Source organism: Pinus tabuliformis, chromosome 5_2 (assembly GCF_031772625.1).
Source record: "Pinus tabuliformis cultivar Carrire ecotype Pingquan chromosome 5_2, CPIR1, whole genome shotgun sequence".
Lineage (NCBI taxonomy): Eukaryota > Viridiplantae > Streptophyta > Pinopsida > Pinales > Pinaceae > Pinus > Pinus tabuliformis.
The window spans coordinates 987,752,980-987,775,434 of NC_142306.1; the positions used below are offsets into that span (position 1 = coordinate 987,752,980).

The 22,455-nt window shown below is 40.8% G+C and overlaps 1 protein-coding gene across 2 annotated transcripts in view; it reads left to right on the forward strand.

The window, feature by feature from the left end:
• Nucleotides 1–22,455, forward strand: part of LOC149162618 (DNA ligase 4-like) — a 387,402-nt gene that overhangs the window by 109,724 nt on the left and 255,223 nt on the right. For both annotated transcript variants that reach the window (XM_089437333.1, XM_089437332.1), the window contains exons 5-7: nt 1,028–1,086; nt 1,282–1,365; nt 1,593–1,691. In XM_089437333.1, coding sequence (XP_089293459.1) covers nt 1,028–1,086; nt 1,282–1,365; nt 1,593–1,691 — 242 coding nt within the window. The remainder of the gene's footprint in view (nt 1–1,027; nt 1,087–1,281; nt 1,366–1,592; nt 1,692–22,455) is intronic.

Below are 22,455 nucleotides of genomic sequence, written 5' to 3' on the forward strand. Positions count from 1 at the left end.
AACGAACAATCAAAGTTTTGGTTTGTTCTTGGGTGTCCGAAATTTCCTTTGTTCTTCCATCTTCTGAATTGTTATGCTGTCCATTATTCCAATTACAGTGTTTCTTGCTTTTGTGAAATCCTTTGTGCATTTCTGCCCCGAAATCCTTTTGTGCATCACCATTTTGAGCTCCTTCATTTATTACGTTTCCAAGGTTCCTTTGGTTTCCAAGATTCCTTTGCTCTGTACTATTCCGAACTCCCATTATTGATGTGAAGTCCAATAAGGTTACTTCATTCAAAGTAAGTCAAAGAGACGCAGCCATGACTGTTCCTTGGTCTAACCTGTGCATAATTTTGTTCCTGCCATGAATGCTGCCATCTTGTACTGGGGAATACCAATATGAAACTTGAACATACTCCGAATAAAATCGAAGGTACTGCACTTCAACTGAAAACAAATATACAAATATTTACCTTTGTCTTTATTAATGCAAGATTACTTCAACCCCTAGGGATGCTCCTGCATCATAAGTCAACAGCCAGAGTTGTCATACTAAGGTGAATTACCAGAGCATTACATAAGGTAAAACTTAAAAGTTGAAGAGATCATAATTGATTAGCTTTTTTGTGTGCATGGCAAGTTTTCTGACATATTGTCTATCTGGTCTGATCATTTCCATGGAACGAGAAAAGTTGTGTTTGCCTTCCATGGGTGCTTATTCTTCACGAGTATCCTATTTGCATTTCTTATTCTTAATGGGTATCTTATTTGCTTTTTTTTACCAATGAGACATAAGATGGTTACGATGTTGATGGCTTCTAGTTACTGTTGACTTGCTAGTTATCATGCTTTCTTAACAAGTATTTGAACTTTGAATGATGAATATGCGAGGATTTATAAAAATTCACACATTCTACATACATTTAACAGTATCATGTTTTCTGCTTTCTGTAGCTTTCATAGATTGAGTTTACATTTTGGATAATTTGTTATTTATCAATTGTTTTTCTCTACTTCTAATATTTCTTAACTCTGGGAAATGCAGGTTGTATCCTATTTATTAGCTTTAGTTGACAATTCTGAGGAGAAATGCCATTCACCAAGGCATGCTATTATAACCCTTATCAATGTTCTTGAGATGTCTTATTGATGATATCCCACTTCATTGGCACTTTTCAATTTGACCTGTGAGGAAATGCCATGTTTTAGGATGCATGTGAAATCACTTATCTTGATATATTTTCTATTGTTAAAAGATACCTCGCTGATTGGTTTTGTCTACGATCTGTTTTTTTGTAGGTTTATCTCAATTTGTAGATGTGGAATTGGACTTTCAGAAGAAGATCGTTCCTTGTTACATTACAAGCTTGCTCCGTTGCTCTTGTCAGTTGAATTCTACATTTAATTTTCCACCCGTCATGACTTTTGAATACATGTTGGGTTTTCCTAATTGAACAAGATTGCCTTCTATTAAATGAATTAGTTTAATGCCTCAGCTTCTACCCAGGTTTAGAATCTGTATGGTTGAACAGAAAGCATTTTAAAATGCATAGAGCATCCAGATTTTCATATATTGTTTATGAAATACTTTGTATAATGTTATTCTGCAGAGCGAATAACAAGGGTCGCGGGCCACCAAGTTCCTGTAACTATCTGGTGACAAATAGTCGTTATGAATGTCCAGATGTTTGGGTATCAAAACCAGAGATGTAAGGATAACTATCTTTGAAATTATTTTAAACTTAACTTCATGAAATGTGAGATATGTTTGCTGATAAGTTTTTTCCTTAAATAATTTGATCCTGTTAATTCATTTCTAATCTCTTTTTCTGGTCATTTGGTTATCTGATGATTAATTACATTGGTCCTTATCTTGCCTTTTCTCTATGTTTATCTGCTTTTGAGGATTGTTTTTTAGTTTGCATTCTCATTCCTTGTGTTGTCTGGGTTACTTTTGTTGCCTTTATTCTCTTGAGCGATTCTTGCCTTTGCTCTTGACTTGGAAGTCCACCTAAAAATAGTCCACAACAGTGAAGGACAATTTTCACTGATGATTGAAGCTGATGGGACATACTCCAGGCAGAAACTTTTAGTAACTATTGATGCTGTCATACTGATTGAAACAATTGGACGAGTAACTCTTTGTCTCATGCCAATACATGCTCACATCCATAGGATTTTCTAGCTTAGGATGTTAAGTGCATGTTACCCACCAATGTGGGAAACCTCTAGGAGAATTTTTTTCTCCTATTATTCCAGCTCTCCAGCCATCAGCTCTATGATGATCCACATATATCTAGCCTCAGAAGCCTCTTATCCATGCTCCAGTCAGTGCTTTATTTCATCGAGCCTACTTATTTGGTGAAGGCAGGACATCTATTATAAGGTACATTAACCATTTATGTATACAAGTGCTTTCACATAATGTTTAAGGGCTTTCCAGAATGGACCACTGGTTGAATTGGATGATAGACCACTTTTGGTTGTATTGTTGTTCTCATGCTTTACCTTAGTGGTTATCACTGGCCCCTACTCTAGGTTGACCTTCCTTGAGGCATTTCTTTCACTGTCTAGGAGGGGCACAATTTGGAGGCTTTGGTTGATATTGTGTGTCCATGGTAATCCATATATAACATTTCCATCTTTCCTTTGTATTCGCATCCCATCTTTGGGCTGATTGCTATTTGTCACCAGTGTTGGTTACTTGCTTTCCTCATCCTTGAATAGGGGCTTGGGAACTTTGCCTCAAGTGGTTGATGTAGTGGAAATAAAAGAAAAAGCATGTGACAGAATGTTATAATGCAAAAGATAGGCAGGGATAAAGAAAAGTGTGTGATCAGAAGCCTAGCCTGAGCTCTACCCACCTCATTAGCGCTCACCCAGTTCTTGGCAAATGCATGAGCTATCTAAATAAAAGGAACTTCGATTATCCCAAACCTGATGAGCAATGAAACACTTCAAGGGGTCAGTAATGAATTAGTAAAAGCTTATAACTTGTAACGCAAGCTATATCTACAAAGAAAAGGAAAAATCAATGAAGAAAAAGGCATACAAGAGAGGTGGTAAAAATAGGCTGAGGAAAGGGGTAACTTAGGTCCCGCGATTCCTCCCTCTTTACATCATAACAATCAAGGATGTTGGAATTCCCTCTCGGGTACAAAAACTTTGGCATCCTCCATAAGTAAACCCCTACCATGTCATTGACCACTTGCACCTGTTGATTGATGGGTCGATTAAGGAATTGTTCCTCCCCTCATGGTTTGAAACACCTAATAGGGCCTTGTGATAACCCTCCCAGATTTGGGCATGGTAAGTTGTTTATAGTTCACAAGCTAGAAAGACAATTGAAGATGATGCCCGTGTGAAGTACTTTCATGCCTTTTACATTAAATATGTCCCACTTTAGATATGAAGCTCACTTGCAATACACAACATTAGTTACACTTGTCACAAAAGAAAGAATTCCACAAGAAACCATATAATCAGCTTCAATTATCCATTTAATGTGATAGCAATGACAAGTAAAGATATTCCTTAGAACCAATGTCACAATGATGCTAGCTATCAATGAGAGAAACAGAGCATTAATCCACAATGTTATTTCTTAGAGCAATTTAACCAATAATACTTGATTCAATCAGCCTTTTTTAGAGCATTTAAAAAGGAAGCACAACAAATATGCCAATGTTGCCAAATCAATGAAGAGCACTTGTATACAAGATGCCAAATGATGAATGCAAAACACTGATGCGAAAATGACAAGACACTAATGAACTGTTGACCAAATTCTAAGCCCAAATCCCTTTAACAATGAATGCTCATGAATTAGATTTGTTCCTTAGTTACTTTTAGAGCCTCTAATGCAATTTATTACTGCTGCAACCTTATATTCAGAGGTCTGCAAATTTATATCAGACTTTGAAATTATTATATCAGCCCTTAGAAAATGATGCAAGATGTCAAGAATGAGCTAGAAAATCAAAGCAAGAGACCTTCCAATGACTGCCAATTAGTTTTATGACCACTTATAAGCTATAGATCAGACTTTTAACATTCAGATCAGACCTTAAAAGAGCATATATCAGACCTATATCAACTCAGAAAATTAATGATTCAGTCCTCCAAAAAGCCAACAAGGTGCCAAACAATTAATGCCAAATGAGCTCCAATGATTAGTTAATGAAGTTAAGTGATTGTTTAATGATCTTTGGTCACTTTTAATGTTTTTTATTAGTGTTATGGGACTGAATAGATGGCTGTAGCAAAACAGAGAAGAAAATGAGGGATAGAGAAGCAAACCAAGAGGCCTAAGGGCCTAGTTGAGGGCTAGAAGGCTTGGAGATGACTTCCACTTCCTGCAACCACAATGTTAGCAAGAAAATCACTGCAACAAAAGATGTTAGTCCCCTAAAATAACGCCAAAATTCAGAGATGAGTGCATATAGGGCTAGGGAAAGGCTACAAGGCTAGGAAAACTGCAACATTAGGGCTAGAAGAAACAAATAATGAGGCTAAAGGCTGGGAAAAGGCAACGATGGAGGGTGAAAGGCCTAAAAACTCTTTGGGCAAGGGAAACAAGCCCACAAGGGCTGACATCAAGCCCTAGAAGGCTGATGCAGGGCAAGGGAAGGCCCCTAGAGGGGCTGCGACAGAAGGAGAAGGCCCTTTAGGGCCTACGACAAGGGGACAAAGGGAGGAGGCTGAGGGCGTGGAGAGGCAGCCCATGTTGATTTTGGGTAGCATTGTATGTGATCTAGCTCCGAAATTTTGTGGAGGGGCTAATATTCATGAGGTCTTCAAGACCAAGAAATCGTTTGGAGAAATTCCACCCGGATGATGAGTTATTAAAATAATTAATATTTTTAATGGGGAATATTTTTAATGGGGTTCCTAAGTCTAAACTTAGGAAAATAAAATTTTTAATGCGTATTAATAAAGATATGGGTGAGAAGCTTCTAAGAGACGATGATCAAGTTTGTATTAATCTTATCCATTGATTAGGGACTTAATCTCGACCGTTGATTCATCAATTGGAAAAGTATAAGAGAAAACTTGAGAGTCATTCGCAGAAGTGACATAGAAGCGATGCAGAGGAGGGTAGAGGGTCTCCACGAGGAGGAGAAGAATTGTCTCAAGTGTTTTCTCTTAGAAGTTTCTCAGTATTCTGTAGAATATTTCTTTGTAAAGAAATTGTTGCTGAAGATTAATAACTAAACCCTCATCTGTTGCACCAATTTGTTGAAATTTCTAAGTCTGACACGTTAGAAACCCCTACTGCATTCTCTGGTTTATTTCTCCTACTTGTTTATTCCGTTAACAAGTTATTTATAAATATAAATACTGAAATAAACACAAATGCAACCTTAACTCATATATAGATCATCCACTGAAACATTGAAACAAACACACAAGGGACACCGTTATTTTTGGACAATCGTCCTTGGAAAAACCCAATGCAGGAAAATCGATGTAGCAGTTTTGAGGGTTTTATTATTATGCAGATTTCTTGAGTACATCTACGGTGTCGAAATGGCTCACCCAACAGAGATTGTTACACGACAGTAATACCTCTTCTCGGAGACAGATATTCGGCTTCTTAGCTCTAGTCTACCCCACGAAAATCCTTCCGACACTTTCTCTTGGCTTTGTGTCAACCCTGCTAGCTTCAGATCAGCCCTTGAAGCCTCTGCGTCAGTCCTCTGGCCCTCTACGTCAGCACTTTGGCACTCTGCGTCATCTCTCTGGCCTTCTGCGTGACCCACGTAGGCCCCTTAGCATCTGCACAGTCACTAGCTGCATCTGCGTAGCTTCTGCTACCTTTGCGTTAGCCTCTTTGGTCACTGCGCTGACCCTCTGACACTATCTTTGCCTCTCTGCTATGTACTCACTGCCCCTCGTTGCAACAGATCACTTGTTCGAATTTCCTCAGTAAACCGCACTCCAGAAAATCGTACTAATTGATCAATCTTGGTGTGTCTCCAATTGACCCTCAAGCCTCCTCTTATACTTTTCTTGTTGAGTCTTCAACGACCAAGATTAAGTTTCTATTCAACGACTAAGATTAGATTTGGCTTGATCCATGTCATTTAGAACATTCTCACCTAGTTTTATATTAATACCCATTAATATTTTAATTTTCCTAAGTTTAGACTTACGAACCCCATTAAAAATGTTAATTATTTTGATATCTCTCTAACCGAGTGGAATTTCGCCAAACCATTTTTGGGTCTTGGAGATCTCAAGTGCTTTAGCCTCTTCACCAATTTTCATGGCTAGAGCACATCCAATGCTACCACAAATCAACACACCCTCTTAGCGAGGAATGTGCTCTAATAATGCTCCACCACTGAATATCACACTGATCCTTCCACACCGGTACCTATGCTGATGCTTGGCCTGTTGCCCAACATCCACTGCACTGCTGCTTCCTGTACTGTTGCCCATGACCCTGCCACTGCCACTGCTACATCTGTACTGTAGCTCCCTCTCAACATGCTGCCCATAACACTGCCACTGCTAACTGCTGCATTGCAACTCAGTTACTGAGAAGTAAGTAACTGATCTACCCAAATTCTAACATCCTTGTCAGGCCAGAAGCCTCCTGACGCTAAAGCTACATCTGCTGCTATCCTGTGCTCCCTCTATTGCCTCTGCATTGCTGCAACCACCTCTGTGCCTCTCACACTGCTGCAAACACCTCTGTGCCTCTTGCACTGCTGCAACCACCTTTGTGCCTCTCGCATTGCTGCAACTCCTATTGCGCTGCTACAAACCTCTGCACTATAGCACTGCCTTGTCGCTCCATCGCATCTTGCTTCTACCCGACATTCGCCATCCTGCCACTGTCGTTAAGGGCTCCCGTAGCCGGATATGATCCAAGAGTTTGGGTACCTCACGGATCTTGCTCTCCTTCTGTAGTCCTCTCGACTACAGCTCTATGTCTCCCCACTTCTCTAGAGGTGCATGAGCACTCATGGCTCAGTGGTCATCAGTCTTGACTTCTTTCTCCACCTTAGCCGAAGCTGCCTTGGAGTCAGAAGCGTCTCCCTTGTTCTTCTTCCTGGGACGGTGGGATGCATAATGTATTAGAATATGTCTATTTAGTATTTAATGCTCAGTCTTCTAGCTATTGCTAATTTTATTCTTTTAGCAGTTTCTTAGATGAAACTGTTTGTACATAGAAACCTGATGTTTCTATTATTGTAAATATCTTTGTATTATCATTGAGCTGTTTGCTCTTGTTGAATTAATTCATTCGATATTCTTTTATGGTATCAGAGCGAGGGTAAGAGATTTCCTGAACAGTTATTCTCTCTGCATCCTAATCTCTTGAGTCCTTTCTAAGGTCGAGCCCTCTGTAAGCCAGGCAGCCTTCACTGAGTCTTAGCTTCGGCTTTGCTCACTGTGATAAAAGCTTACAGTCGTCCATCTCGATACAGAAATGGATTCTTCCCTTGCATAATCAATTCTCTGAGGAATTAACTTTGTGGCGGTGACCGTTTCATGGGAGCGGGATTCGTTCTCTGGCTGGAAAATTAGCAATTCTACTGTGTTTTTCATCCGAGTAAAGTCAATTTATGAAAAATTCAGTCTCATTTCGAAATTGCTAAATCAGTGGATTAATCGATCGATCGTGTTTTATTAAGCAATTCAGTGTGTGCGTGTGCATTCACCAAGTTTCATTTGCGTATCTGGAGCAGAGCGAATATAAGGAGTTATACTTAGGGTAAAACCCTTGGACGGACGACATCATTCCGCAGCATCTATTCATTTTTCTCTGCAGACGATCGACCTCATCTCAGCCTCTGGTCTTTTCTTTCCGCAGGGTCAACGAGCGAGGAAAAGACGACGATTTCAGTGTGCTGCTGGTGAACCCGACGTGAACACGACAGCACAAATAAAATACGCAGCGTGGCTCTGCCCGAATTTTCCAGCGATTCACGCCTTGGTATTCACGTCTCTCCGCTTACGCATTTCCAGATTCACGGGTTCACGGGTTTTCCAGATTCACGGGTTTGTTTTTTCCAGACTACAGTGACGGCAAACACATTCACGGGTTTTTCTAGATTCACGGGTTTGTTTTTTCCAGACTACAGTGACGGCAAACACATAAAGGTATTTTCAGATCCTGGTATTTTCCAGATTATAGTGACGGGTTTGATTAGAATTTGGATTAAAATATATTGTGATTCTATTTGAAACGGTGGGACCAGAATAGCATCACAGTTATTTTTTTGAAGTGGGATCAGAACAGCATCACAGTTTATCATCAGTACAAGTGATCAAACCAGCATCACAGTTATCCTTTGGTCTAGTTTTTTTTTATCTGGTGCACTGATACAGATCTGAGTAATTTTTTTTGTATGCAAGTTTTTTTTTCACAACAGAATTTGTTAAGATTTGCTACAGTCATCTTGAAAGAAGATTTTTAAGCAGGCAGCTACACTTTGTTGTGTGTCAGACTTCTGTAAAATGGCCACGCTCACCAATCTGATGTTAGAAGGAAATCAACGCTTTAATGGCAGCAACTATAACATTTGGAAACAAAGAATGCTGACCATTTTTGAATACAGGCGTCTTGATCAGCTCATTTTGGGCAAAGAGTCTCGTCCCGGTACAGCTGGTACCGATCAAGATAAATTTGATGATCGAAATCGGGAGGCTGTTATGCTTCTCAAGCTCTCTGTTGCTGATGATCAGTTACCACAGATCCCTTCTGGCAAGACCGCTACCGAAATCTGGCAACAGTTGAAAGAACTGCATGAGACATCTGACAAAAGCAGAGCATTTTTTCTCAAAAATCAGTTGTTCTCCATCATGATGGATGAACATATGTCTTTACAGGAACATCTCAACAAAATTAAAGACATTCGAGATCAGCTCGAAGCTATTGGTCGGACCATGGAGGAAGAAGATATGGTAGTCATTACTCTGAAAAGTCTACCGAAATCTTATGAACACTTCATCGAAACGCTCAACATTACAACCACAAATGTTGATCTGAAGTTTCCAGATTTATGTACCAAACTTCTGCAGCAAGATAGGTGGAAACAACAGTTTGGTAGTGGTACTTCATCAGTGCCCTCGGAAAATGCATTTGCTGCAAAATACCAGTCCTCTCAGTCTTTTCAGCAGAAAGGCTCTCCTCAGTCTTTTGATCCTGCCAGGAAGAAAAGTGTGCAGTGTAATTACTGTCACAGGTTCGGTCACATGAAGAAAGATTGCCGACAGAGGATTGCTTCTGAACAGAAGAAACAGGGAGGGCCAAATCAGACAGCGAATGTTGCAGAACATTCCGAGCAGGCAGATTCTGCCTTTTACGCCTTTATGGCTAAAAGGTCTTCAGAACATGTTCCTTCCTCTGCATGGTACATTGATTCTGGTGCATCACGCCACTTCTCTCACAGGCGTGACTGGTTTATTGACTTCTCACCTTTCAGTGATTCAGTGGTATTTGGTGGAGGTGAAAAGTACAATGTAGCTGGCAGGGGTACAGTTCAAATTCATTCTGGTGGACGCACGCTCATATTTCTTAATGTATACTATGTTCCTGGTATGGAGATTAATCTGCTATCTGTCAGCCAGATTATGAGGAATTCTCCTCAGCTTGATGTTGTGTTCAGTGCACACAAGTGCTCCATCATTGACAGGGAGACCAGTCTAACAGTTGCTGTTGGCCTAGAGGACCATGGTCTATACAGGCTACTTGACACCGGTGACTTTCCAGAAGTGGCTCTAGCAGCACGTGTTTCTCCCATCAACACTCTATGGCATCAGCGATATGGGCATCTCAATATGCAGTATCTCTCTCAGCTCTCTCGGGAGGGACTTGTGTCAGGATTACCTGATATTCAGACTCAGCAGTTGGGGGTATGTAGCGCCTGTCAAGCGGGAAAGCAACATCGGTCTTCATTCAACAATGGAGAATCTTGGCGCGCATCCAAGGTACTTCAGTTACTTCATGCTGATATTTGTGGTCCTATGAATACAGCTTCTATCACTGCTTGCAAATATTTTTTACTTATTGTAGATGACTTCAGTAGAAAGATGTGGGTGTATTTTTTAAAAAATAAATCTGATGCTCTTAGTACCTTTCAGAAGTTTAAAACATTAGTTGAAAAAGAATTTGGTTGTAATATCATGACCCTTAGGACCGACAATGGGGGGGAATTTTGTTCCTCAGCTTTTGCCAACTTCTGTGATATTCATGGCATCAAACGTCAATTAACCACACCTTACACTCCCCAGCAGAACAGTGTTGTCGAGCGTCGCAACCGCACGGTTGTTGAAATGGCTCGTTCCATGTTACAACACAGGAGTGTTCCAAACAAATTCTGGGCTGAAGCAGTATTTACTGCTGTTTACCTTCTTAACCGATCACCTACTCAGGCTGTTAAAGGGAAGACTCCTGAAGAAGTGTGGTCTGGTCGTAAGCCTAAGATCAGTCATCTCAAAGTTTTTGGCTCAGTTGCATATGTTTGGATTCCATCTGCCAAGCGCTCTAAGTTGGATTCCAAAAGTCAGAAACTCATGATGACAGGTTACAGTGATCATCACAAGGCCTATAGGCTGATAGATATAGCCACTGGTCGCCTTAGCTTCAGTCGAGATGTAGTCTTTGATGAAGACAGAGGATTCTTTCAGTCTTCTTCTTCTGAGCAGCGTTCTGAGGATCCGCCTCACAGTGTTCTTCTCCCAGTCAGTCCACCTGATGGGAGGGATGATGTAGCATCAGGATTTGATACTACTCTATCTGAGCTTCCTCCAGAAGCTAATCCTCCTCTTGCTGTCCCTATTGCTCTTGAGCCTTCTTCCCTTCCTCCTGCTATTGGTTCCTCTAATCCTGATATTGGTTCTTCTTCTCTTCGGCCTAAATGGTGGGCTAAAACCATAGGTGATCTCTGGGATGATGAGCTCCTTGAAGGTAGAACTTCTAGACATAAGAACAGACAACAGTCTACAGTCAATTTTGCTCTTATGGCTAACCTTCACAGTATTTTTGAGCCTCAAACATATTCAGAGGCTAAGGGTACATCTGAGTGGGAACAGGCTATGGAAGCCGAATTCCAGAGTCTTCAGAAGAATCACACCTGGACTCTTTCTGATCTTCCTGCCGGAAAAAAGCCCATAGGCTGCAAATGGGTGTATAAAGTAAAATACAAAGCTGATGGAACCATAGACAAGTATAAAGCTCGTCTTGTGGCTCGAGGGTTCTCACAGAAGGAAGGCATCGATTATGAGGAGACTTTTGCTCCTACAGCCAAGATGAGTACCATAAGGCTTGTTCTTGCCCTAGCGGCTCAGTTCAATTGGAAAGTTCATCAGATGGATGTAAAGAGTGCTTTCCTAAATGGTGATCTTCAGGAAGAAGTCTACATGACGCAGCCTCCAGGATTCAAGGTTGCTGGTCAAGAACAGAAAGTGTGCCGGTTAGCTAAAGCAATCTATGGATTGAAACAAGCTCCTCGGGCTTGGTACATGAAAATTGATCAATACCTGACAGATCAGGGTTTTCAGCGGAGCCCATCTGATGCAAACCTGTACATCAAGCATACTGGTGCTGATATCTTGTTTGTCGTTGTCTATGTGGACGATCTCATCATTACTGGCAGCTCTGCACATTTGATCCATGGGATCAAACAAGATCTATGCAGAACTTTTGAGATGACAGACTTGGGACTTCTTCATTACTGTCTGGGGGTTGAAGTTTGGCAGACTGAAAATCAGATTTTTCTATCTCAGTCCAAGTATGCCAAAAATCTTGTGGAACGGTTCAGAATGCAGGATTGCAAACCGGCCACGACTCCTATGGAACCAGGGCTCAAACTTTCAGCACAGTCATCCTCTCCTCTTGTGGATGAAACTTTATTCAGGCAATTAGTGGGCAGTCTCATCTATCTTACTGCTACCAGACCTGATATCAGTTTTGCAGTAAGCTACATTTCTCGCTTTATGTCAGCTCCTAAAGCTGATCATTGGATAGCAGCAAAGCGGGTGCTACGATATGTGCGTGGTACTTCTGATTATGGCCTCTTATATACTCACAGCTCCAATCCTATTCTCAGTGGCTACACTGATTCCGACTGGGCAGGTTCGGTTGATGACCGTAAATCGCAGCTCCAATCCTATTCTCAGTGGCTACACTGATTCTGACTGGGCAGGTTCGGTTGATGACCGTAAATCAACAGCTGGGTATGTGTTTAGTCTAGGATCTGGTGCTGTTACTTGGACTAGTAAGAAGCAACAGGCAGTGGCTCTCTCCTCAACAAAAGCAGAGTATCGGGGAGCAGTTAAGGCATCCTGTGAGGCAGTTTGGCTTCGCCGTATGCTTGCAGATATGCATGTTTTCCAGACAGGGCCTACTTCTTTGTTTTGTGATAATCAGGGAGTGCTCAAACTTGCCAAGAATCCAGTCGTTCATGAACGAACCAAGCATGTGGAAACTCATTGTCACTACATTCGCCAACTGGTTGAAGACGGCTCAGTTCAGTTGCAATATGTTCCCACAACAGAGCAGCCCGCCGACATTTTCACCAAGCCGCTTGGTCCTGATAAATTTGTCAAATTCCGAGGGTCTATTGGTGTTGTAAATAGATTGAGCATTAAGGGAGGGTATTAGAATATGTCTATTTAGTATTTAATGCTCAGTCTTCTAGCTGTTGCTAATTTTATTCTTTTAGCAGTTTCTTAGATGAAACTGTTTGTACATAGAAACCTGATGTTTCTATTATTGTAAATATCTTTGTATTATCATTGAGCTGTTTGCTCTTGTTGAATTAATTCATTCGATATTCTTTTATAATGACCCAGCTCCCCACAATGGAAGCACTTCACCTTGGAGATATCCTTCTTCTTCCTCTTCCCCTGCTGTCCTACAGATGCTAGAGTCGCATCCTCCTCCTCTTTCTTGATTCGACCTCCTTTGCCACTACTCCCCGCCTTGGTCAACTGTCTAATCTCTTCTTGGCGAAGAGTAATGTTTTAAAACTATGACTCCGACTCAGAAACGACCGAGGGTCGACTCCGACTCTGACTCTGTATCGACTCGGCTGGTTTGATTTCAATGACTCGGTCGTTGTAAAAAATACATTAAATATCGTTTTTATTATTATAAAAAACATAATTTTAAAGATTTTCATTCATGTTTCCGAACACAAAGCTTTAGAATATAAAGAGAAGACAACATATGATCAAAGTAGGCTCATGAATATATCCATTATATCAAAATGGCACCTAGTGCACTGTCCAATACAAAGTTCATACTTAGCCACCAATGCCAGTATACTTTTCTGCCTCAGCCTAAGGACAATCACTAGACTACAACAACAATAATATCAATTCTCTGCCCCTAATGAAGTCTCAAAACCCTTGATTTAATTCTGGTCAAGCTCCAAAACAATCAGAGGTAAATATGTATTTATTAGTCCATTGCCAAAACGTTTGCCTTTTTGAAAACATTGTATGGCTCAATGCATTGTTTCAGTTTTCTAATTCATGCCACTAGGATAACCATACTTCGGCCTCGTAATTTTCAAAACTTTCTCATAGTCATAGATTACTTTAGGGTTATAAATATGCAATAAACAACAACACAACCATTGATATGTAGGAGGTGGAACAACTTTTGACAAATGTGCTTCAGGATTTTTGTCAAAGAGCCAAGCCGGCCGAGTTGTTATCGAGTCAGTCGAGTCATTACCGAGTCGACTGAGTTGTTACCAAGTTGACTGATTCAATGACTGGCTCGATAACAACCCGTCCAGTTGTTCCGTTTCGGCCATCGAGCCGACCTGGCTAGGCATTGGCTTGGTCTGACTCGGCCGAGTTGGAGTCAACTTGACCGTTTTTTAAAACAATGGTGAAGAGTTGCCCACATCTCTTCCCGTCTTGGAAGATTAACTCTGCTCAAAATGCTTTGGACAAATGTCTCCCACTCCCTGGACACTGCATTCAGGGCGGTCCTCACCATGAACTCTTGATTCGGCATGGCCCCTATGGAAGTAAGTTGGTCACGAATCTCCACAACCTGAGGAGGTATAGATCTATCTGCTCCCCCTTCTGCATCTGATATGACCGCAGCTGATTCTCCAATAGCATCTTCGCTGCACGAAAGTTCCCTGATACAATGTCGTCAAAGTATCCCACATCTCCTTTGCTATGTTCCTTTCAGCAATATGTGTTACGACATGTTCCTTGACCCCATCAAGGATTATGCACTTTGCCCCTGCCGTCACATCCTCAGACTTTTCATTATCAGCTGGGTCGACTTGGATAGTCACGGTTCTCAAGGTGAAGCCCTTGATGCGATGTCTATCCAGGACTGTCAGGATCCTGGGCTTCCAGATGAAAAAGTTGGAAGCCCCGTCCATCTTGTCCTGATCCCTCAATCCGCTCACTGCCATATCCGCTCCTCTTCTCGACTCCCTCTGAGTTTCGACTTCCCTCTTGGAAATCTCCCTCTAAGTCCTGATTTCCCTGCTGGAAATCGTCCCGCCAAATGTTGAACTGCTCCTCTCCAATCCTCTTTGCAACTACAACTCGGATATGGATTTCTTGGCTAGAAATTCGTTAAGGCAGCGACTCCCTCTACCTTGGTTCTGTCCCGTTAGGTACTGTTCTGCTTCGACAAAAACAACACCCCACCAGCTTCCCAATCCACAATCTACCCACAGCTCCCTAGGCCCCAACAACTGAAGAAACTGAGCCTTCCAGCTCTGCGCAATCCTGGCAAAGGCTGAATCACTCCTCTGGCCAACTGCGTCAAGCCTACCTGGCTGAGTAGGATGACGTGGCTCTTCGTGAGCCTCTTCTGCCTCTCTTTGCCTTTGCGTTGGCCCTCTCTCTGGCTCGAAATGATGACGCAGGCCCTCTGTGTCACTTCTTCTCTGCTGCCTTCTGCTTAGAGCAACTTTGTCTCTCGGGATAGTTGCTACTACTGCAAATTTTTGATATCGCTGATGCCTTAAGTCCCCTTGTGATATGCAACCCTCTAATACCATGTTGAAATTTCTAAGTTTGACACGTTAGAAATCTCCACTGCATTCTCTGGTTTATTCCTCCTACTTGTTTATTCCGTTAACAAGTTATTTATAAATATAAATATTGAAATAAACATAAATGCAACCTTAACTCATATACAGATCATCAACTGAAATACTGAAACAAACACACAAGGGACACCGTTATTTTTGGGACAATCATCCCCAGGAAAACCTAATGCGGGAAAACCGGTGCAACAGTTCTGAGGGTTTTATTATTATGCAGATTTCTTAAGTACAACTAGGGTGCCGAAATGGCTCACTCAACAGAGATTGTTACACGACAATAATACCTCTTCTCGAAGACAGATATTCGGCTTCTCAGCTTTAGTCTGCCCCATGAAAATCCTTCTAGCGCTTCCTCTTGGCTCTACGTCAGCCCTGCTAGCTTCAGATTAGCCCCTGAAGCCTCTGCGTCAGTCCCCTGACCCTCTGCATCAGCACTCTGGCCCTCTGCGTCAGCTCTCTGGCCTTCTGTGAAGCATAAAAACTGATAGCTTGTAGGCTTGAATGTAAAACTACAGAAAGGTATCTAAAAAAAAATTTATTAATATATATATATAATGTATGAGTGATGAATGTTACAATGAGGACCTTGCTTTTATACTTTAGCAGGTGACCTTTCATGATTAGGCATGTCTTTTAGTCATGCCTTTTTACTTAACTTAATATCTATTTAACATAATCAATTTTTGAATATTTAATATTTACATTTATTTTATTTATTTACGCGTCATGAATTATATTCATAACATAGCCCTTTCCTTCGAAAGCTTTGTCCTCAAAGCTTTAATGCTGTGGATTTTCTTCACTTAGTGCCTGTCGTCTCGATGTGTATAATAATTTTTTTAACGAGTCTAAATTTTTTTCCTTTTTTTATAACTCTAATTTTTTTTTCTTTTTTATTAACTCAATTTTTTATTTTAATTTTTTTGCTGATTTTTTTTATTTTATTTTTATACTATTTTTTTTAAATATAATATATATATATATATATATATATATATATATAATATTTTTTTTAATAATTAAATTATGTATTTGTTTATTATATTTATATGGTTAGACCAAAGTATCAGATAGTTATAGTTATTGAACCAACATAGTCCAAATAACAGTTATGAACCAACGTATATAGTTGACCAGGGGACATAATGGATTGACCGAACTGAAAATACGTTGCAGACGTTGACAGTGAATGGGGGTGTCAGACGACGATGACGAACTTATTTCTGACTTCCCTAAGCTTTGGTACCATAGACTTGGAACCATGAGATTTATGTCACTTAGTCCAATCCAGAACAATTGGTCTCCACTTGAAGACATTCATAGCAGATCAATATGAGACATGGGTTCAAATAAGCCCTCGCATACAAAAGTGGAGTCTGGAATATACAAGTTATACAAAACAATTGGATTGACCTATGGACACCACGCTCACAAACGCAGGGATACAGGGGTATGAGGGTTTGTTTGGACTGTTGGTAAGAAGCGAAAACAACCGGGATCGACAGACAGTGTGAGAACAATGAAGCAAAGTTCAGCGTGTGGCTGGGCATAGGGCGGTGAACCGTGGTTGCAGGTGATGCGACCGATGGCAGTGATGGCGTTCGTGGCCCTTATTGTCAATGTATTGAAACTGTTGCGGTATTGCCCTACCGAATTGGTAGCGCCTTTGGAGGGGAAGCTCGAGCTGATGCACTGACGCAGTTAGTTGAGGTTTATTCCACCTCCGTTTTCTTTGATGAGCAACACGGGGCGTTATCCACATCAGAGTTATGGTCTACGAGGGGCGGAGGTGGCGGTTTTACGTTTAGTTGCATCATCTGCTCATCCTCCTCATCCCATCCGTAATTGATGTCCTCCGCCGTTTCTGTGGACATTCCTATTCCAACTCCAGGTTCTTCCTCCACTAAAGACGATGTCTCATATCCTAGCCGTCTTCGAAGTTCTCTCTCTCTCTCTCTCACTCATTGCTTCCACTACGTTTTCGTTTTGTGCACCCTTCATTATTCTCTCTTTAACCAAACCTGCCAACTCATCTCTATCACTCAAACTCGTACAAATTGCTTGCAAATCGTCAATGGTTGCCATTGCCTTCACTTGAATCTGGAGTACTTTAAGTTGCTTTCATTTCACTTTGATCTCATGTTGAGCCATTGTTGAGTTGATTTTTCTATAGAGTCCCTTACACTTGCCCATTTCATCACCGAAATTTTTTACTATAATTTAGTCCCTTACACTTGCCCATTTCATCACCGAAATTTTTTACTATAATTTTTGTGACCCTGCCTGTGTCTTGAAACACAACAGGTAACTTATACAAATCCAAAGCAGCAACAAGTAATCTGTGATCTATAACATTTGCATATCGCTGAATTGGTGATGTAAAATGTGTATACAAGGAAGATTGAAGACCATAATGATGGAATTTCGGTGGAGTGAGGCCTCCACTGCAGAAATAAACTGCCTGGATCATGCATTGTGTTGTAAGAATTCAGACCAGCTTGCTAAAATATGGATCATCATCCAATACTCGATCAAGAGAATCAGCTAATGCTTTTGAAGATGAAATATCCAATTCAACTCCGACAGATGCTGTTATGCACAACAAGGGTTCAAGCATTTCTGGCGTTGGACTTGGATGACGCCTCAGAAGTGAACACAAAGGGAAGTGTTTTAATATTTTCTCAACAACTGAAACACTTGCAGCTAGCATAAATTCCTCAACCATTTGATTTGCCTCACGAATTTGATAAATATCAACAACACGCCCAGTTGGACGGGTTGTAATATGACCTTCAACTCCCTTGGAATTCTGCTCCAAAATGACATCACAAGGAGCATCATCAACACGATTCGGAACTCAGTGGACCTCCTCGTCTTCATCTTCTTCATCTTCTACAATTTTCATTGTTTTTCGTTCATCCTACTGATCCGTAGGCAAGAGCTCCACTGCAACTACATCCCCGTCAAAAGCTCAATTCATATTATCACGTCCATAAATTATGATCTCATCACCAATACTTTCACTGCCAACATAGGCCTCAAGTGGGTTGTAACGGTTGACACGAAGTTTCCCTTTTCCATGTTTTTGTTCTAGTCCTTGCTTCCATGAACTTTGCATTCGTATACGTGGTGGTAACCCTTCAACTGTAGTTTCGGTTTGTTCATCATCAAAATCAGTAATCTTGATTTCTTCATCCTCTATGATTGTATTTACATCTTCTTTTATAGATTCTACATGTTTAAGTGTTGTATTTTCAAAGACTTCATCCTCTTTGACATTAAGATCAACTTCATTGGAATCATTGTCTTGATCATTTTCTGCAACATCTTCATTTTCATTATCATCATTCTGGTAAACATCTTCTTCTCCTGCTTCACCTTGTTTTGTTTCCTCACTGTCGTCAGGATGAAGATGGATTTTGGTCCATCATCTTCCTCAGTTGGGCCAACTTCTCATCGTTCCTGCAAATCCCATCCCAGAGTTCCTACATACTCACTCTCCCTTGAGCCATTGGTTTGTTGGTAATTCCACCCGTTACTATGCATGCATGCCCAACACCTCCATGATCTTGCTAGCTTCCCCACAACTGGCCAAGATCATGCTCTGATACAACTGTAATGTTCCAAATTGAAATTTACAGCAAATAACAAAGACATGTACAAGGAAGCAGTAACAATAAACAAATTTCAAACATGCACATCAAAATACACAAGAAACTTAGTCAAACAACTAAGCCATTTTATTAATACATAAATCTAAGTACATGAATGGCAAGGAATGATAAAACCTAGGCTTGCTATGCAAGCTAGGCAAACCCTAGGTAAGATATCACTAATCCAACTACTGCAAATGGCTCACACAAAATCTGCGCACTGCCTAGAAATTTTGCTAACTGCTGGAAGGAAAGTGAAATTCTGATCTCAATAATGCTCTGATCGATCTGAAATTGTAGCCATAAACTCCTATCCTATAACCAAGAAATACCCATAAAATGTTTGGCCTGACTCTCAGCCAAAATCGAACTCACAGTGTGATGCAAACTGCCCAACTAACCAACAATACACCCTACTCTAAGAATATACGATTCTGGCATAAATATTGCCCAAAAAGTTCTATAAAATTAGCTATAGACTCCTCCCATCCAAACCAACAAAACCCAAAAATCGTTTGGACTTATTTCCAACTGACCATGAATGCCCAAAATAGAGCGAATTTCCAGCTACACAGTTTTGTGCCCAACTAGAGAGAACCTGCGGAGAAATGATAAAACTCTCATGTAAATGGTTGAGAAATTGTGCACAAATATCCTCTGACAAATAGCTATCACTTACAACAAAAATCTCCTGGCAAACACCAACACCGGACACCACAAAAAACTCTGTTCTCCAACCCCTATGCAGGCTCTATAAGAGAAAGTTCGGTCCAACAAAAAATATAGGAACAACACTGGAAAATGGTGCCAAACTCCTTTAACCAATAGAAAATCTCTTGGAAATACCCAGAACCTGTAATAAAAAGATGCTGCTCCAAATAACCTCTGGGGTTTGTCTTCTGCGCCTAGAAATAGAGAGTTTCTAAGTGAATATTCTGTAATAAACTGCAATGGAAGTCTTGAAATAGACTCCCCCAAAGCCTCACTAGGGAGACACTCGAAGTTCTTTGAAATGAGGATGAGTTTAACTTGAAACTATTGAGCTAAACAACTTTGCGTCTCTTGTGTTGAACAACCTCCAAGAGAGTTCAATCTTCAGAAAATAATGAGCAAAAAGATGCGAAAGTGGAGCCCCAATGTGCTATTTATGGATGCTGGTCCTTTATCCCTTCACGGTCCGCTCTCTCCACAAGTTCGAACTCCCCTTCTTTTCTCTTTCCTTTTCCTAGTGCGGATTTCTCAAGGGGGTTGAATTTCCCTCTTTGGTGGTTCCCATATTTCACTTAACAAAAAATATTTCCTTTTCCTCTAATGTTTATTTCTCCTTTTTCCTCCAAAAATTAAGTTTCGCCTCCATAAACCACATTTCCCAAGTTTTATATGCCAAAATATTCCCTAACACAAAAATTGCAAAAATGATGACTTGACTTAGAAAATTATTTATTGGGGACATGACACTCGCACAACCTAAATGACTTTTCTACAGAAGATTTCAGCCTCCCTCTTCCTTCCTCTCTGGCATTGGAAAATTTCTGGGAACTTCCTCCAGAATTCTCTCTGCTGCAACCTCTCTCCGACTCTCTCCCTCTGGCTCGAACCCTTCTTCCTTGTTGAATCACTGCAATTGAATAGCGCAGCATCTCTCCGAATCTCTCCCTCTAGCTCGAACCCTTCTTCCTTGTTGAATCACTGCAACTGAATAGCTCGACTTGCCAAGGAAATACACTACCCTCGTGTCTATATCTATCCCATCAAATTGCTCTTATATGATAGTTTTTGTAGCATCAGATGGTGTTCTAATCTCAAAACTTGGTTGAGAGGCTAAAATGCAGGAGTTCTCCAAACCCATAAATTGTTTCTGGAAATTCCACCTAGAGATGGCTCAATTAAATTAATTGACCATAATTTAAAATTTCCTAAGTCTAACTTAGGAAACATGGTTAATTAATAGGAATTATTTGAGAAATGTGAGAATTCTCTAGAAAGTCACACAGATCGATTTGGAGATGATCTCAACCATCAATTAAGTTTTAATCGTGGCCGTAGGAGTCCCAACTAGCGATTATAAGAAGAGGTCGATGGGTAGATGGAGAACACACCAATGCAGATACTCTATTGCCCAGAAGTTTGAATTCCTAAGTGTAGGAGTGATTTAGTAGTGGAGATCGATACATGAGGTGAGTAGCAGGTGGCAGGAGAGGTCAACAGTGATTTAGAGGAAGTTTTCCAGTTTTGGAGAGTTAGAAAGAGGAGGCCAAAATTATTCTTCAGGAGACTGTGCAAAGCCTCATGTGAATTGTTCAATTTTGCTGAGGAGAAGCTTGTTTTCAGTTCCAGATGTCGGGAAGATATTCCAGAGTGCCGGATAGACAGTTTCCTAGTCAGCAACAAGCATGACAACTTGATTGGTAGCAGTTCTAGGATGAGCGTGAGAGGGTTTGCACTAGGGTGACATAGGGTCTGTGCAGAGTAGGTGGACGACGTGCTATTCAGAGGCAATCAGGTGTCGGGATTGCTTAGAGAGAGGGTAAAATCCGTTAGTATATTTTTTGCCAGTATTTCTCTTGGTTAGAATCGCCAGTTTGGTGAGATTTTATTGTACTCAGAATTTCTGCTGCATAAATAATAATATAAACCCTTAGTTTCTACAACTGGTTTTCCAACATTGTGTTATTCAAGGGACTTTTGTCCAAAAATAATAGTGTCATTTTTATGTGTGTGTGCTAGCATTTCTCAGTTTCTAGCGCTTTTATTGTTCGCAGTATTTTATTTGTGAAGATTGCAGTCTGATTAATTCATTATTGCCGTAGTAATAAATTGCATAATTAATTTATGGTTAGAAGAATTAATTCCAGTTGCTGCAATAGAAATTTCGTAGAAATTTTCACATGGTATCAGAGCCAGTTTGACAGACAGGAAGCTCAGAGGCAGAGAAAAGAAAATTTGTTGTTCAGAGGGAGCAACGGGACAAATTTTCGGGGGGCTGCGCAACGCCTAACTAGGCGGTGCGAATTGTTGGGCAAGGGTTCGATTTTCTAGACACAGTTGTAGGAAAGCTCGACTTGTCCAGAAAAGAAATTCCAGCAGGCAAAGGGAGCAACAACAACTCAGTGTTTTTGTTGAGTGGATTTCTTGTTTGGGCACAGAGGGCTTTGCAGTAGTTTGCTAGAGAAGAAATAGTGCCGAGTGGAAGAGAAAGTGCACACAAAGGGGGGAATTTTCAGATTTTCCTAGAGGGTTTCCAGTTCTAGTTTATGGAGGAGATCCATAATTTTCTAATTGTAGAAGGCCATATGAGTTTGCTAGACTAGCCAATTCGAGTTGTTGGGTTACAGTTCGTGTGCCAGTTTTATGGAAAAGGACATTTGGAAAGGCTGAGTGAGTGGTTCCGGGAAGAAGCTAAAGGCAGAGCGAGGTAGAAAGAGAAGTTCTGCGCATTCCAGAAGGGAGTTTGAGTTTCAGAACGGGAAACAGGAAAACAGGAGGAGGTTCTAGTTTTGAGTTTTTGCAGAGATGGCCATAGTCGAGGTTAGAGATGAAGACACATTGGATGGTACCTCCAATTATGTCATTTGGAAGGCCAAGATGTCCTTTCTCCTTGATGAGCATGGTCTAAAGACCTATGAAGAGAACTTTGTGATAGAACCTACTGATCAACAACAACTATAGAACTTCAGAAAGGAAATGGCCAAGGTGAAGTGGATGATTCTCGATGGAGTTCAAGATCACATAGTCTCACACATAGCTAGCAAGAACATTGCCAAAGACATGTG